We start from the raw sequence: 18,226 nt of genomic DNA on the forward strand, positions 1-18,226 counted from the left end.
GTATCTGTGATACAGTGCTGTCCTCAGCTGTATAGTGGTCATGGGTGTCTGATCTAAGGTGACACCAGTTTTCTGGAGTTGAATAAGTTGGGGTGGTGTGACCTAAACACAGCATTCTGAACAATGGTGATGCTCGTAGAAAGCAAAAGAAAAATCTTATTCCGTTGGGTCTTTGTGAATTGAAGGAGAAACTCTTAAAATTTTGCTTCTTCGCTCTAGGATGGAGTTTCAGACTCCTCTAGACTGTGCATATAAATCAACCAAGGAACCTCTCCAACATGTACATTTACAGTTTATGCTCTCGGAAATTTTGATTCATTGGGGCTGCCATGAAATACAGAAATTGGCATTTTATAAACCATCCCAGATAATTCTGACCCAGGCAGTCTTCAGATGTTGGTGTTTGAGAAGCACTTCTTAAAGTACACTGGACCTTGCAGTAAGTGCTACAGACCATGTGCATATTCCTGCTGGTGAGAATGGGTTTTCTAGGTGATTTCCAAACCTGTTTCTCAGTAAGTCTGTGTCTACATAGAGCATAGCTAACAAGAGGAAGGGTCTTAATTCTTTCAGTTGGATGTAATTAAAATAGAATTGAGGGCCCCACAGGATCATGGGTTGGCAATGACTTGCATATATACATTCAGAATGTCAAAGTAATTGTCCTTCTAGTCTTCACTTGTGCATCACATAGAAAATTGAAAGGGACCTAATTTGTATCCTACTATTGGAGTTTGAAAATTCACTTTCCTTATCTCTCCAGATGTCCTATACCCCACATATGTTTGAGTCTCTTGTGCTCTCAATGAGTTTTTTTCTTTATGCTTCTTAGGTTCTGTATATCTCTGTTTAGTCTCCTAATTCCATATCACAGTGGGTGCCTGGCTTGCGTGGGCAAAGATAAAGTATATGGGTCAGGGTAAAGGAGGCATCCATGCTGACAATGACAAAGCTTTCTTTGAATGATGGTGGGGTCAGTGTTCTGACCCAACTTTTACTCTGTTTAGGATCTTTTTCATTTCCATGAAACATCAGTGTTAAATCATGCTACCCAAAGAACCCATCCTATTATAATCTATTCCCCTTCTTCTCCTCTTGGTAAATTTACTTCCTGTTTGATCCTTCTGAAATGCTGTCAAGTTTATCCTTGTTGCCTCTGTCAAGGTCCCTTATCACAAACATTTGAACTAGGGAATATGCAGTTTTCCAATGAACAAATATTAGGTGTGTATGGCTCAATTGCCTTCCTCTTCAAGGATTGTGATTTTGGTCAAGTGCAAAGTATGATCTGGTGACTGAGGTCATTCAGTATTGAGAGTAGTTGGCCAGCATGTAGGGCTCATAAGTCTAAATGAAGTAATTGTGCTATTGCTAACTGATGATATTTGGACCATTCAGGGCCATCTTTCTCATTCTGAGATCTGGGAACCACTAGGGGACATAGGCTAACCACTTGTAGGGAACTTCTGAATTTGAAGGTATCAGTTGAAGGATCATCATTAAGAAAAAAGAGTGTGTAATGTCAAGTGTAAAATTAGGTAGTAAAATTAACTCAATTAATTTTGAATGAGCAAAAAACCTCATGAAATTGTAAAGCTTTAGAAGTTATCAAGTATCAAATTTACCTCAAAATTAAGGAAAAGTATTTTAAAAATTAAGTGTCTGAGGTTACATCATAATACTTTTTTTTTTTTAATGGAAAGGAAACTTAACATGAGATCTACCCCTTAAATTTTTCAGGGTACCATACAGTATTGCTAAATATAGGCAGAATGTTGTACATCACATTCAGAACTTAACCATCTTGCATAACTAAAACTGTATCCATTGAATAACAACTCCCCCTTTCTCTTTCCCCTCAGCCCCTCATTGTACTCTGTGCTTCTATGTATTTGACTATATTATAGATATCTCATGTAAGTCGAATTATGCAGTATTTATTCTACAATTGGGTTATTTCATTTAGCATAAGTACTCAAGGTTCATCTGTGTTGTTGCATTTGGCAGAATTTGCTTTTTTTTTTTTTTATATATATTTCGTTGTTGGTTTATGCCACATTTTTTTATCCATTCATTCATCCATGGAGATTTAGATTATTTCCACATCTTGGATATTGTGAATAATGCTGCTCTGATTTGGGAACGAAGATACTTGTTTGAGATTCTGATTTTAATTCTTATGGATAAATATCTAGAGGTAGGATTGCTAGAACATACACTATTTCTGTTTTTAATTTTTTTGTGGCACTTTCACACTGTTTTCCATAGTGGCTATGACATTTTACATTTTCACCAACAGTGTGCGAGAGTTCCATTTACTCCACATCCTTCCTTGCTGACACTTGTTATCTTCTGTGTTTTTCATACTGGCCATGCTAAGAGGTGTAAAGTAATTATCTTATTGTAGTTTTGATTTGGGTTTCCTGATATTGAGCATGTCTTCGTATATCTGTTGGCCATTTGTATGTCTTATTTGGAAATAGTTCTATTCAAATGCTTTGCCCATTTTTTAATTGAGTTATTTTTGCTATAAGGGTAGCAGCATGCCTTCTATATTTTGGATATTAATCTTTTCTCTGATACATGGTTTGCAAATATTTTCTCTCAGTTTGTAAGTTGCCTTTCCACTCCCCTGTTTTCTTTGCTGTGCAAAAGCTTTTTGGTTTTGTGTAATCCCACTTGTTTGTTTTTGCTTTTGTTGGCTGTCTTTTTTGGTGTCATTTACGATAAGTCATTGCCAAGATTAGTGCTATGAAGCTTTTTTCTCCCCCCTCCCTGAGGAGTTTTACGGTTCCAAATCTTAGATTTTAGTCCATTTTGGGTTCATTTTTGTGTATGGTATAAGATCATGATCCAATTTCATTCTTTTACATGTTGGTATCTAGTTTTTCCAGCACCATTTATTGAAGCGATTGTCTTTTCACTGTTGTGAATTTTTGGCATTCTTGTCAAAGATCAATTGAACGTATATGCATCAGTTTATTTCTGGGCTCTCTATTCTGTTCCATTAGTTTATATGTCTGTCTTCCATGCTGTTTTAGTTACTGTAGCTTTGAAATATATTTTGAAATCAGGAAGTATAATATATCCAGCTTTATTCTTCTTTCTCAAGATTAATTTGGCTATTTGGGCTTCTTTGTGGTTTCATATAAATGTTAGAATTTTTTTTTCAGTAAAAAAATGGCATTGAAATTTTGCTAGGGATTTCATCTTTAATTTATAGATCACTTGGTGTAGTGTGGACATTTTCACAGCACTAAGTCTTGGAATCCATGAACACGGGATGTCTTTCTGTTTGTTTCTAGCTTCTTTAATTTCTTTCATTAATGTTTTATAGTTTTCATGCATAGTTCTTCCACCTCCTTGGTTAACTTAGTTCTTACATATTTTATTATTTTTGATATTATTGTAAATGAGATTGTCTTCTTAATTTCCTCTTTGGATGGTTTGTTGTTAGTGTATAGAAATGAAATTGATTTTTAAACAATTTTTATTTAAGTTCAATTTACTTAAAATATTATATTAAGTATAATTAGTTTAAGTATATTATTTATTTAAAGTATATTATTTATTTATTTTAAGTATATTATTAGTTTCAGGGGTAGAATTTAGTGATTCATCAGTTGCATATAACACCCAGTGCTCATGACATCAAGTGCCCTCCTTAATGCCCATCATCCAATTACCCCATCCCCCAACCAACCTCCCCTCCAGCAAACCTCAGTTTGTTTCCGTAGTTAAGAGTCTCTTATGGTTTGCCTCCCTCTTTGGTTTTATCTTATTTTAATTTTTCTTCCCTTCCTCTATGTTGATTTTTTTTCCCCTTAAATTCGACATGGGAGTGAAATTATATGGTATTTGTCTTTCTCTGACTTATTTTTCTTCGCATAATACCCTCTGGTTTCATCCATGTTGTGGCAAATGCCAAGGTTTCATTCTTTTTGATGGCTGAGTAATATTCCATGTGTGTGTTTGTGTGTACACCACATCTTCTTTATCAATTCATCTGTCAGTGGACATGTGGGCTCTTTCCGTGGTTTGGCTATTTTGGACATTACTGCTACAAACTATAGGGGGTCATGTGCCCCTTCAAATCACTATGTTTGTGTCCTTTGGGTAAATACCTAGTAATTCAATTGCTGGATCATAGGGTAGCTCTATTTTTAACATCTTGAGGAACCTCCGTATTGTTTTCAAGAGTAGCTGCACCAGTTTGCATTCTCACCAACAGTGTAAGAGGGTTCCCCTTTCTGCACATCCTCACCAACATCTGCTGTTTCCTGACCTGTTAATTTTAGCCATTCTGACTGATGTGAGGTGGATCTCATTGTGGTTTTGATTTTTATTTCCCTGATGCTGAGTGATGTTGAGTTTTTCATATGTCTGTTGGCTATTTGTATGTCTTTTGTGGAGAAATGACTGTTCATGTCTTCTCCCCATTTCTTGACCTCATTATTTGTTTTTGTGGGTGTTGAGTTTGATAAGTTCTTTGTAGATTTTGGATACTAGCCCCTTATCTGATAAGTCATTTGCAAATATCTTTTTCCATTCTGCAGGTTGTCTTTTATTTTTGTTGACTCTTTCCTTTGCTGTGAAAAAACTTTTTATCCTGATGAAGTCCCAACAGTTCATTTTTGCTTGTGTTTCCCTTGCCTTTGGAGATGTGTCTAGTAAGGAGTTGCTGTGTCCAAGGTCACAGAGGTTGCTGCCTGTGCTCTCCTCTAGGATTTTGATGGATTCCTGCCTCACATTGAGGTCTTTCATCCATTTTGAGTTCATTTTTGTGTATGGTGTGAGAAAGTGGTCCAATTTCATTCTTCTGCATGTGGCTGTCCAATTTTCCCAACACCATTTGTTGAAGAGACTGTCATTTTTCCATTATATATTCTTTCCTGCTTTGTTGAAGATTAATTGGCCATAGAGTTAAGGGTCCATTTCTGGGTTGTCTGTTCTGTTCCACTGATGTTCGTGTCTGTTTTTGTGCAACTGATTTTTGTATGCTGATTTTGTATCCTGTAGCTTTACTGAATTTTTAAATTCTAAGAGGTTTGTTTTGGTTTTGTTTATGTGGAGTCTTAGAGTTTTCTACATTTAAGGTCATGTTATCTGTGGAGTACCTAGGTGGTTCATTCAGTTAAACATCTGACTTGATTTCGGCTTAGGTCATGATCTCAGGGTCATGAGATCAAGCCCCATGTCTGGCTCTGCACCCAGCTCAGAGTCTGCTTGAGATTTTCTCTTTCTTTCTATCCCTCCCCCTGCTCTCTCACATGCTCTCTCTCTCTCTCTCAAATATATAAATAAAGAAATAACATCTTAAAAAAAAGATCATGTCATCTGTGAACAGAGATAGTTTTACTTCTTCCTTTCCTTTGCATGCCTTTATCTTTCTTGCCTTATTGGCTTTGGCTGGGACCTCTAATTCTGTGTTGAATAGAAATGGAAAGAGTGGGTATCCTCTTTTATTCTTGATCTCAGAAGAAAAGTTCTTCACTGTTGAGTACAATGATAGCTGTGGGCTTCTTATGACAAGGTAATTTTATTCTATTTCTAAAGTTTTATTTGAGAGTTTTTATGAAACTGTTGAATTTTGTCAAAGGCTTTTTGATTAAGCATTTTTGGGGGTCAAATTTTGACAAATATTGAGATGATCATGTGGCTTTTATCCTTGATTCTGTCATTGTAGTGTATCACATTAATTTCTTTGTGCATGTTGAATCTTTCTTGCATCCCAGGGATAAATCCCACTTGGTCATCGTGTATGATCCTTTACACATCCTTTTCGGTTTGCTAGTATTTTGTGAAGGATTGTTTCCTCTGTGTTCATTAGGAATATTGCCCTGTAGTTTTCTTTTCTTGTAGTGTCTTGTCTCAGTCTGGTATCAAAGTCTTTTAAGACCAGCTCCTACTGCATAATCTTACAAAATGAGTTTGGAAGTATTCCTTCTTCTTGAATTTTTTTGGAAGAATTGGAAGAAGGATTGGCATTAAGATTTCTTTAAATGTTTGATAGAACTCATCTAGTCCTATACTTTCCTTGTTCAGTTTTACTGATTCAGTCTCATTGCTAGTTGTAGATCTGTTGTGATTTTCCATTTCTTCATTTTTTTCTATATTTTTTGACTGCATGTTTAGTTTGGCTCTTTCTCGCAATAGCACTTTATATAATATTTTCTGTGGAGAAGCTAGAAAGATAATTCAGTCTTCTCCTGTGGTGTTTAGGTTTTGTTTTTTGTTTTGTTTTTGGTAGGTTAGCAGAATGTATCTCAGTTTAGTAATACATTTTTGGTAATGTTTTGTTACATTGTATCTAACACTTTGTGATGTGTAACCTTATAAATGGATATACTATTTCAGAAGAATTACTATAGTTTTGTGCCCTTCACAATGAAGAATTTTGATATATATACTATACTGTGATTTTGTAAAAGATAAAAATGATGTACTTGTAATTTTATATACTGCCTATTGCATTTATTTCTGATAAGAAAGAACTTCCATTTAATTTGACATTGATGAAAATTTATTCATTCACTTGTAATTCTACACATAAAATGTTTAGCAGAATTTTCTATAGACTAGCTTCTTGTTCTATACGTTTTGAAACCTGTTTCTCCTCAAATATTTACATATTTCTGGTGCCAGGTATTGTAGGACATGGTGAATATGGACTTTTTGCCTAACTCTAGAGTAACAGTTTTAATAGGAGGTATAACCGAATACTATATGTGTTATAATGTATTTTATGTATTTTAAATATATGAGAATATTTATACCAGTATTCTTGAAGAGCACAACAATCATGAGCTCTCCCTAGTGGCAAAGTTTGTGCCTGAATTCATACATAAAGAAATATAATATAGCAATGTAAAAGAACCAAATGGTGTTCCAGTCTTTATGTGCATTACTTGAAGACCATTACAGGAGACCCACTGTATAGATGAAAGCAACATTTTGTAAAATTGCCCTTTTGTCTTCTCTTCTTATGTTTGTTCACTGCTCCAGAGCAGTAAAAGCATCTTGCCACCAAGACATCTCTCTCACACCCCATCCTGTTTTCCTCCAACTTTATTGCTATTTTGATTATTTACATTTTCTGTCTATCTTGTCTTCTTTTTCCTAGGACTTCTCAGTTTCCCTCTTAATATACCATGAGAAGAAATCAGGTGCAGCAGTCTTGCCAGAGTGAAAGGGAGGAAACAATTTGAGTTCTTTAGTAGGTGATTGGAGTGAAGGAAGGGACAATGGGTAATCCTCATCCATTGATGGTGCTTGACTTGGTCATATTGGCTGTACCAGGGCAGAGAGAAAAGGAGTTAAAGTAGAGTTCCATATTTAGGTTATAAGATCCAGTTGTAAGAGGTGGTCAAGAAGTATAATTTGGCAGATACCACTTTGCAGATAGCACTGTAAAGATGGGGTTTCTAACTGTTTTTTCCCCTCACATTAATTTTAGATTCTACTCTAAACACTTTTGCCATTTAAGAACACAATGCTAAGTTGCATTCTTAATATTTCCACCCCATAACACAGTACAATCTCCTCACCTTCAACAGAGCCACAGAGATGCATTGAACAATTTCCATGGTGATACAAAACAATTAAACTCCTCTTATGTATTTCGCAGCCTTGTTAGTGACGAAACTCTTACTGTGTTAAAATAATAAATGTGGCAATTTTATATGTCATCAGTGTATGCGAGACTTCCATAAAAACTTTTGTAATGCAGCCTGGAACTTAAAGGCCTATACCATGTGTTATCTTTGTGATTGCATTTGTTCTGGGAAAAGGAAAAAATGTTAATCAGTGTTAAGTGAATAGGAGTCAGTTCTTCTAAAAAAAAATAGAATAGAACCTTACTTTTTGGGCACTTTTATCTAAAATTAATTATAAATATTTCACTTTATTGAACATTTCAGACAACATATGTTCTGTGGGAACAGAACAGAATTTACTTAGTGAATATTCTGTTTTCTCTATCAACTATTACTTGGAAGAGATCAAGAGTAATAGATATTTTTACTTTCCTTTCATTGGACTTGAAAATGAAAGAATTGTGTGGTTTTTTAAAAAAAGATTCAATTAAATATTTATCCCCATAATTATCTGAAGAATTTTAATAAAAAAGTATGTTTTAAGTTTAGGCTTATTAAACCTTTTCTTTTTAGTGCATAGAAAGTTCACGTTATCATAGAAAATATATCTGTACATATATGTGAATAGTCTTGTTCTATGAATATTTTTGAATAGTTCCAAGTTCTATGAATAGTTTTGCTTCATTAAACCCTTATGAATAATATCCTCTGTTAAAAAACAGGCCCCTCAGTTATTTACATTTAGCCTAGACAAAGTGTAGCTTAAATATTTGTCTCATTATTCTAGTTTAGTTTATGAAGAAAAATTCTTTATCTGTGCTCCATAAAACTCCAGATCACATGACATTTGTATTTTGTGGTTTGGTATGTATACACATATACACACATCTCTTTCCCTGCTGGTCTGCATATTCTTTGCGTATGAACTGTGTTGCTTCATTTTTCTATGCCAAGTTAAATATGTAGTAAGTATGTAAATTGAATCAGTATTCAAATATTGAAATGAATTTTAAAAATTATTTTTTAAGGTCTTAGGACATTTTTAAATTTGGTATCCCATCAATGTAAATTTAATTGTGTACAAAATATAATTGAAACTTCTAATGTTCCTTCTCTCATTTAGTTTATGAGAAACCCTTTGTCATTGTTTATGACTTGTGCATTATCTTGAAATCCCAATAAACAGGAAGTTTGGATGAGGACACTATGTATTTAGGAGAGATTATAGTATTCAAATAATGACAAAATATTAGTAACTGTCTAAATATATATAATGCAGGGTGTCTAAATTTACCCCATGACAGTAGCAAATAAAATCTCTAAACTACATGACTGTTACGCTCTAATCTTTATGACCTTTTGTACATCTTTAATACCCTTGCAAAGTGTTACATAAATATTGTTATTTGAATCCATATATAAATGTGGATTCCTAAGAAATTGATTAACCATGGCATAGACGGTATTGTTGGCCAGATAAACATAGGTATTGCCATTTCCAGACTATAGCCAGATGATAGCAAAGTATGTTATCAACCAAATTATGGGGATTTTTATGATCTTAAATGAAAAGTCACAGCAAAATCTTTAAAATATGTTAAATCAAACCAGATATAGAAAAGTTTCATTAAAATGTCAAAATCTTGCTGTAAAGGCATCATTCCATTATTGTTTGAATAATAGTTTAAACTTTAGACATTAAAATAACATCAAGATTGAAGTATAGCATAAGCTTCCTAAGAGTAAAAATAATAATAATAAGGCAAGAACTTTATACCTTTAATTGAAACTTGTTTTATTCATTGTAATAAAATTATATCCTATCAGGATTTTCTAAAGCTCTTCACATAACTGTCTTTATTGACGAAATTTAGCCAGAACGCTACTACTTATTAAATGACTTCATTATACTGTGACTGTTTTGAAAAAGTACTGATTTGTTGGAATTAAATTAATGTATTTATCATAATTTTACTAACGTATCTTAGTGATTATCAAAGTTTAGCTTTCATGACCTGGGAATTTGGTTATTATCATTTCTATTCATTTTTTATTTTTACTGATTGAAACATCTGTTAAATCATTATTTCATTCATTCACATTTTTGTTAATTTACATGTGGAATGAAATAATAGCACACAGGTCAATATGACCTATATTTCTTAAAGATTAAAATTTGTTTTGTGCCCTTCATGCTGTTTTTTGATGCACATTTTAACCAAACCTATAAACTGGTTAGAGAAGCACTTTATTAATTTGTTATCAGAATGTTTTTTTTTTATAATGATTTTTTATTTTATTATGTTAGTCACCATACAGTACATCCCCGGTTTCCGATGTAAGGTCGATGATTCATTAGTTGTGTATAACACCCAGTGCACCATGCCATACATGCCCTCCTTACTACCCATCACCGGCCTATCCCATTCCCCCACCCCCCTCCCCTCTGAGGCCCTCAGTTTGTTTCTCATATTTCTAATAAATACTTATTTCTAATATTTCTGATGTTTTTAATAAATGTTTAAACATGCTGTGTGTAGTTAGACATAAGTATTAGTAATATTGATTAACATTACTGTCCAATAAGACTGTTGTTTTAGATTTCATTAGTGCCCTAAAACTAGTAGTAACTTTGCTTGAAATTAGGAGTGGTATTCTAATTTTTTTTAATTATAATTTGTACATGTTTGCATGTACATTTGTGTGTGTATGAGAAAGAGACACAGAAAGGCAGACCTCACACTCCAGCATCAGACAGAAAGGCTAAATTCATAGATATGTAATGAAAGACTGTGTTGAAATATGCAGAAATGCTAAATAATTTTAAAAGACTATAAAATAATAGAGATTACATTTTCAAATAAAGTCATCTTCCTTACACTACTAGCCAGTGTGTCCTATTAATTTTTCCTGGGAACTTCTATTCCCAGTACCATTCCTCTGGAACTTGTTGCATGCAGAATTTTCACAATTGCCTGAGAATTGCCTCACTTGTCTCTAGACTGCCCTTTGCATCTCTCCCAGGTTGATCTTTCCAAAATACTGCATTTATCCAGTCTTCAGCTAATTCAACACCCATTCCCCATGGCTTTCTATTGCCTTCCTGATAAATTCTGTATTTTTAGAGTAATGTGAACGTAACTTGAGGACACATCACAGTGTGTGGTCCTCTGTCTTCGTTTATAATCTATTCCTGCATTATTTCTTCTCTAGCAAGATAATGCTTTCCTACTGCTGTACCTATCCCTCCCTCTTTTCCAACTCTCTTGATTTTTCTGTTTCAGTTTTTATGGCTGTGTAATGAACTACCTGAGAACTTAGTGGTATAAATAAACATTTGCTATGCTCATGAAATCTGAGGGTTGGAATTTGAACAGGGCACACACAGGAGGACACCTTGTCTCTGGTCCATAGTGTCTGGGGCTTCATCTGGGTGACTTGAATGCTGGAGGCTAAAGTCATCTGAATGCTCTTCTAGTCACAGATTTAGGGGGTGATGCTGGCTGTTGTCTGGGGGCCTTAGTTTGTTTGCACATGGGTCTCTGCACATGGGCTGCTGCACATGGCCTCTCTGCAGAAGCTAATTTTTCTCACCTGTTCGCTGATTTCCCCGCAGTGTCTCCCCCACAGAAAGAAAGCCATATGGAAGCTGTATCCTTTTCTATAACCTGGGCTCTCAAGTCACATGTTCTTATTTCTGCTCTACTCTGTTGATTGGGGCAATCACAAGTCTGCCTAGGTTTAAGTGGGAGGTAAACACAGTTCTCCTCTTGATAGGGACTGTTGTGCTTCTGGAAGAGCCTATGGGATGGAAATATTGCTGTCGCTGCTTTTTAAATTTTATTTATTTTATTTTTAAAGATTTATTTATTTATTAGAGAGTGAGAGGGGGAGAGGGGCAGAGGGAGAGAGAATCTCAAGCAGACTCCCCGCTGAGCATGGAGCCTGACCCAGGGCTTAATCTCAAGACCCTGAGATCATGACCTGAGCCAAAATCAAGAGCTGGCCCTTAACCAACTGAGACACCCAGGTTTCCCTGTCTTTTAAAATTTTAATATGCCATAGTCATGTTCTGCAGTTTGTATCTCATACCTCTTGTAACTTTCCTAGACCATACCAACCTTTCCTCTTTTTGAACTCATTTAACCTGTGATTTTTTAATTTAAAGTTGATTTTTTAAACTCATAGAAATTTTTCTTTAAAAAATACGTAGAAAATATAGGAAAACAAAGCCTTGGATGGGTTAAATTTTCTTACTGTGTACTCCATTGTATGCATTTGTTTGCATTATGAGAATAAACAGTAATCTGATGGTGGTAATGCATAGGGCACTATTACTAAAATATTTATGCTAACCAAGTAATAGGAAATCAGCCTTGTTAAATTATTCAAACGTGTAATTTTTTTTTACTAAATAATCTAAAATTTCATACATTGGAAGTTATTTAGACATAAAATTTTCATATGGAAGGCAAATGCATAGCATATTTCCTTTAAAACACTCCCCAATGGAGGGGTGCCTGGGTAGCTCAGTTAGTTAAACATTGGGCTCTTGATTTCTACTCAGTTCATGATCTCAGGACATTTGGGCCACATTTGGGCTCCGTGCTTAGCAGAAAGTCTAAGACTCTCTCCCTCGCTCTCTGTCCCTACCCCTGCTCTTGCGCTGGCTTGCTCTCCCTCTTTCAAAGAAAGAAAGAAACAAATAAATAAATAAATAAAAATCTTAAAAACAAAACAAAACACCCTCTCCCTAATCTCAAGGGTATTTTATTTGAAACTTGGGCTGTGAAATGAAAGGAAGAGACTAAAAATCAGTCAAATGAAAATAGTAAAGTTAAGAATTGCTGGGGTGCCTGGGTAGTGCAGTCGTTAAGTGTCTGCCTTTGGCTCAGGGCATGATCCCGGCGTTCCAGGATCAAGTCCCACATCGGGCTCCTCCGCTGGGAGCCTGCTTCTTCCTCTCCCACTCCCCTGCTGTGCTCCCTCTCTCGCTGGCTGTCTCTCTGTCACATAAATAAATAAAATCTTAAAAAAAAAAGAATTGCTGACTATTTGTAATCAGTCATTTAGCCAGTTCCTATGATGTGAATAAGTTAAGCCCAGATCTAGTTTTTATGTATTTATGATTTTAGGATCTACTTATCTTTAGCTACATTGGCATAGCCTAGTATTTCTAACATTAATGTATAGACTACAGTTGCATGTATAATTATAACTTTTCTATAAAACCAAACACATGCTCGATAAAATATAAAGTCGAATATATATAACTATTTTGTGTTTTAGATGGCTGATCACACTGAAGTGATGAAAGGCATTCATCAATACCCAGGAGTTCGATATCCTGTCCTTACTCCTAATCTTCAGGGTTTTCACCGTGCTGTAAGTGTGTCACTGATCATTTTTAAATCAATATACGTTTTACTGTTTTGAGGTCTTTAAACAGTAGTTACAATGGTATCAGGTGTTGCTTCCTTGTTACCCTGTATAAATGCGATTCTAATGTAGGCACATGAATGCACTGCAATCTGTAACCTCAGGGTATTGTTAGGGACTGAAGGGTTCCACAGTAATGGCCCTTCCAGTTTAACCATTCAGGAATCAAAACACAAAAATACAGTTCTCCATTTTGATGACATCCTTTTGAAAGTATATTTTGTGCTTCCCTCTTAAATAAGGAATACAGAATTTAATTTGAACATTTCTCACTATAATAATTATTAATATTATGTAGTGGATCGTTTTTGTCAACTTCTTTGGATCAGCTTTCTGATGCTGTTGTTCCCTCCCTCTAGGTGAAGCTAATCACTGTCCTTTGCAGCTGCCTCTAACAACCTTCCCTGTTCCTCTTCTGGTTGGTTTTTTCCAGTCCTATGTGACTTAAGAATTTATATGCAAAAAGTTTTAATAATGACATATACAAGAAGAATCAGGGCAATTTTAAGTAAAGGCTTGAGGTGTTCTGCTCACATGGCTTTACTGTAACAGTTTGGCAGCAGCAATTTCTGGTGTTAATATTTTTCGCTTTTATCTTTGGGACTGTGTCACATAAATTTGAGGTTGTGGGTGCTAGTTGATATATCGCCTTTTGTGTAGCTTGTTAAAACCACTCTTCTTTTGTTTATGTTGATATAATGTTTTTTATCCCATTGTAAAGAAATAAAGAGGCATTTTAAGAAATTATAAATATTGCTGTCACTGGTCCTAACAGAGTAAGGAATGTCTCTCACCTTGAAAAAATACTGAGTATATGCCCTCGTGATAGCTTGGAGGGGCAGATAATGGAGTGAAACCAGTGGCTTGGGAGTTAGGCACACCTGTGCTCAAAGCAGGACATCAGAACTTTTAGTAGCTTTAGTGATTTCGCCTCTTTGGGTCACAGTTTTGTCATCTGTAAAATGGGCAAAATGATACTTAGTTTATAAGATCATGGGTTAGAAATAGGGCGCACAGGGGCGCCTGGGTGGCACAGCGGTTAAGTGTCTGCCTTCAGTTCAGAGCGTGATCCCAGCGTTATGGGATCGAGCCCCACATCAGGCTCTTCCGCTATGAGCCTGCTTCTTCCTTTCCCACTCCCCCTGCTTGTGTTCCCTCTCTTGCTGGCTGTCTCTATCTCTGTTGAATAAATAAATAAAAATCTTAAAAAAAAAAAAAAGAAATAGGGCGCACAAAGTACTAACAACAATACCGGCACATTTAAGTGTTCAAATAAATAGAATTTTAATTTCAGAAGTTAAAAATTTATTTTGGGTAGAGGACTAGAAGCCAATATTTTTTTAAATGGAGAAAAAATGACAGATTTTCTTTCTTAATATATTAACAGAGTATCAGAAAGAGAGGAGAATCTGGCACAGTGCTAGAGATACATTAATAGAAAGTCTAAAAATCCAGCTGGAAAGTAAGGAAACTTGGTGTTTGAAAACAAGTCACTGGAGAAGCCTGGGGCAAGGACAAAAGATGGCAAAGGGGAAGAATGATGAGGTTAATATTTGGATTTAGAGACTGGCAAGAGGATTAAGACATTAGACACACAAGAGTATGGTTGTAGCAGTCAAGGTCTGAAACGACGGAAGCTAGCTTAAGAGACGGGAAGAAAATTTGGGGCACAGTCTGAATGATGAATTGGAAGAACATTTTTCTGTCAGGTTATAGGAAGGCGAGAACAGAAAGCATTTACTATCCTCTATTTTAAAAATTGGTCTAAAAATAATGTTTCCCATAGATATTAAAAGGTTTTATTGGGTGCTAGTATTTTCCATAATTACAGTTATTTCTGAAGCCTACACATAATTTAGGAAAGGTAAAATTAAATTGGAACATCATCACGTGTTTTCTGTGCCTCAGATTTATGAGTGTGGCAGTTTGGAGAGTTCTTGTGTTATTATCACCAAATATTTTTAAATTTGAAAATAGCAATGTGGCAGGATGAGCAGACTCTAATTTTAAATTCCAAGGCAAATGCTAACACAAGTATGCTTTTATTGAGTAGTTAATATTTCTTCTATTGCTGTCATTTACATTTTTGAAATTACTAGTTTTTGCCTTGAAATTCTCTTTTTCAGGTTGCTGCTGGAGCCACTGAGATATCAGTTTTTGGTGCTGCATCTGAATCCTTTAGCAAGAAGAATATTAACTGTTCTATTGAAGAAAGTATGGAGAAGTTTGAGGAGGTTGTTAAGTCTGCAAGGCACATGAATATTCCAGCACGAGGGTATTTATGAAATCCCACAAATGCTATTTAGTTAATATCTGTTGTGTAAGGTCATTTATGAACTATGTAGACATTATTTTACCATTCATAATATATGTAGGGTATCTTTTGTACCTTGTATGATCGGGGCCATCACTATATAATGCTACATCTTGCATATATCACTTAATAATTATTAGTGTATCTAGCTTTGAAGTATATAACGCAGCTAAGATCAGAGGCAAACTTGACATTGCAAACCTGACCTTGTTACTGATTTTATTAATACTTACCCACATGCAGCCATCTATTCATCTCAGCCTACTGTGGGTTGATGAATTTGTGTAAACTCATAGTAGTGTTTGGGAAGGAATCATCTAATGTGGTTTCCACATCTTTAACATTTTCTTTTTTTTTTAAGAACCATGACTTTTTCTTCAAATACTATTTTATGTAGAACTTCAATAGAGTATGTGAAACATAAAATTGAGCCTTTGAGCTGCCCTGGGAAATTCAGCCCATCATTTCACTCATTCAGCCTCCCCCTCAATAGCCAACTTCCCTTTTCCACTGGGTGATCTGAAAGCAAAGGCAAATGGGGAAAGAGGAGAGAGAGACCTGCTTTGGTTCCTGCCTGTTTCTGGATCCAGCAGTGGCGGCAGGGACTGCAGATAGGCTCTGCTCCCAGGCCTGTGCTCTGGGAGATGTGTAATACGTTATTTGTTACTATTTCTAAGACATTAGCCAGTTTTCTGTTGGTTTTTATAATTATAGAGGTACGATAATCTTATCCTATTAACAAATTAAAATGCATAGCATTCGTAAGAGAAGCCTGGGAGCTGTAATTGGATTTAGATGCAGGTTGTATTTCCTTTGGTTGAGGTGAGCAAAACTCAGAGTGGCAAGGGAAGGTTCCGTGGTTTATGAAAAGGCAAGCGGACCCAATTTTGAGCATGTTAGAAGAGGGTTAGAAGTCACTCAAGGTCATTTGGTGAGAAAATAGAGTTAGAATACATCACAAGGAGCTATCTTGTTGGTTGGCTCACTTCTGTTACCTTCTTTTTCCTCTCTCCATAGTAATAGTTTCCAGCATGAGTTTTTAAAGATACAGAATTGTTTTTGTAATTTAAATATATACATATGATGGAAGGCACATACAAGAAAAATTTAAAAACCAAGATAATGTGTTTCCATAGAAAATAAAGGATGTGTATATTTAAGGCAAAAGTGAATAATCACAATCAAATAGAAGAAATGTACTATCATTTTCTAAATTCAGACATAGAGAAGTTGTTTTGTCTCTCTTTCCTTTGAAAGAAGGGGAAAAGAAGACGCTGTTCTATTTTAATGTGTGTTTAAATGTGGAGTGTATGTTTTACAGTAGAGTCATGCTTACTGGGAAGTTGAAAACAACGCATAACCATACAAAGTAAAGTGCGTATGTAGCTTGCACTTCAAATAGGAAGTTTGTTTTTTTGAAATGCCAAGTTTTTTTTTTTAATGTTAAAAGATGGATGTAAACCTAAATTGTATAATATATTTTATTATCTTAGTTTTTCTCTTTATAAGGTAGAATAGGGTAATGTATTATATAATAGAAACCCTAAATCCTTTTGAATACCAATTGTTGAGCAACTAATATTGTCCCATCAGCAAAGAAACATGTAGCCATGCTACCACTGAAAAAGCTTGCCAGGCCTCGATAAGAAGGGTACAGAGTGCAAGATGGATAGGAAGTGACCCACAGTCCAGTGCAATCAGCAGAGTACATTGTTTTCCAATGCAGATTTTGTGCCCTGGGAGCACAGCTCGTAGATTTTCTGAAACACTATTCATTTTTAGAAAGACGCCTTTCAGTATGTGAGTTCTCCATCTTTGTGCAGTTGAGAATTATCTTCCTCCTTCCCCCAAACTTTTATAGAGTTTAAATTAGATTTTATTTTTACTGGCAGTCGAGATTTTAGATACTCATTATTAAAAGTCATAGGTCGTTAGTAATCATTTAAGAAAGAGTCATGCTCAGCTAGTTGAAACTGACGTCGACGCTGCAGCCTGTCTTACTGTGGCAACATGGCAGCAGCTGCATCAACACGCACTTGATCACCATCCAGAAAATTTATGTCATCAGCTGTCAGCTTAAAGGCCATAAGGCAGTACATATTTTATAAATGCTCACTAAAACCATTTAAATTTTTATAAAAATAGTTAACTTTCATAGGGTTTAAGTAGCAGCTTTTATTAAAGTTATGAGGACTATTGTTGGATTCCCCCCCCGAAACACACATACACATGCATGTGTACACATTTTTTTATATGTGCTCAGGACTTCACATAACATCTGGGACACATTGGGAAAACATACCATGCCAAATCATTGACATAAAATGCAAAGTCAGCTAACTGCTGCTGAATATACATTAGAGATGAATGAACAAGGAAATGTCTACATTTTGGACTTCATTTTTCTAATATGTAATTCATAAGACATATGTTTAAAATATGTGGGTTATTTTTCTGTTATCTGTCTTAATTTTTAAAAGTGAAAAAGGCAACGAAAAATAAGTCTGTGATAAATGTAATCATTTTCTCTATTTTTATCAATGCATTTGTTGAAATAATTATCTCTTGGCTTGTCAGAATCCTTTCAAAATTGAAATGCCTCAAGATATGAAGTTAGTGCTCTAATATATCAGACATTTAGCTTTATTCCTTTTTGTTGAAGTATCGACTTAAATCACAAGAATCACATGCTCTCTCTTTGTGAGAATACTAATTTAAAAAAGGAAACTATACTAAGGAGCCATTATTAATTTTACTATTAAAATGCTTATAAATATATAGTATAAATTCACAAGGTCAGTAGTCGTACATAACAAAGCAAAACTTTTTTTTACATAATTAAGTCTTAGGCCTCTCCTATAAAATCACTTAAAATGAG

At 35.1% G+C, this 18,226-nt stretch overlaps 1 protein-coding gene across 2 annotated transcripts in view; it reads left to right on the top strand.

Moving 5' to 3' along the window:
- HMGCLL1 (3-hydroxy-3-methylglutaryl-CoA lyase like 1) overlaps nt 1-18,226 on the top strand; it is a 189,099-nt gene that overhangs the window by 64,091 nt on the left and 106,782 nt on the right. For both annotated transcript variants that reach the window (XM_087856997.1, XM_045802732.2), the window contains exons 4-5: nt 12,885-12,980; nt 15,161-15,309. In XM_087856997.1, coding sequence (XP_087713123.1) covers nt 12,885-12,980; nt 15,161-15,309 — 245 coding nt within the window. The remainder of the gene's footprint in view (nt 1-12,884; nt 12,981-15,160; nt 15,310-18,226) is intronic.

Source organism: Ursus americanus, chromosome 29 (assembly GCF_024610735.1).
Source record: "Ursus americanus isolate L20-20 chromosome 29, mUrsAme1.1.p, whole genome shotgun sequence".
Taxonomy (NCBI): Eukaryota; Metazoa; Chordata; class Mammalia; order Carnivora; family Ursidae; genus Ursus; species Ursus americanus.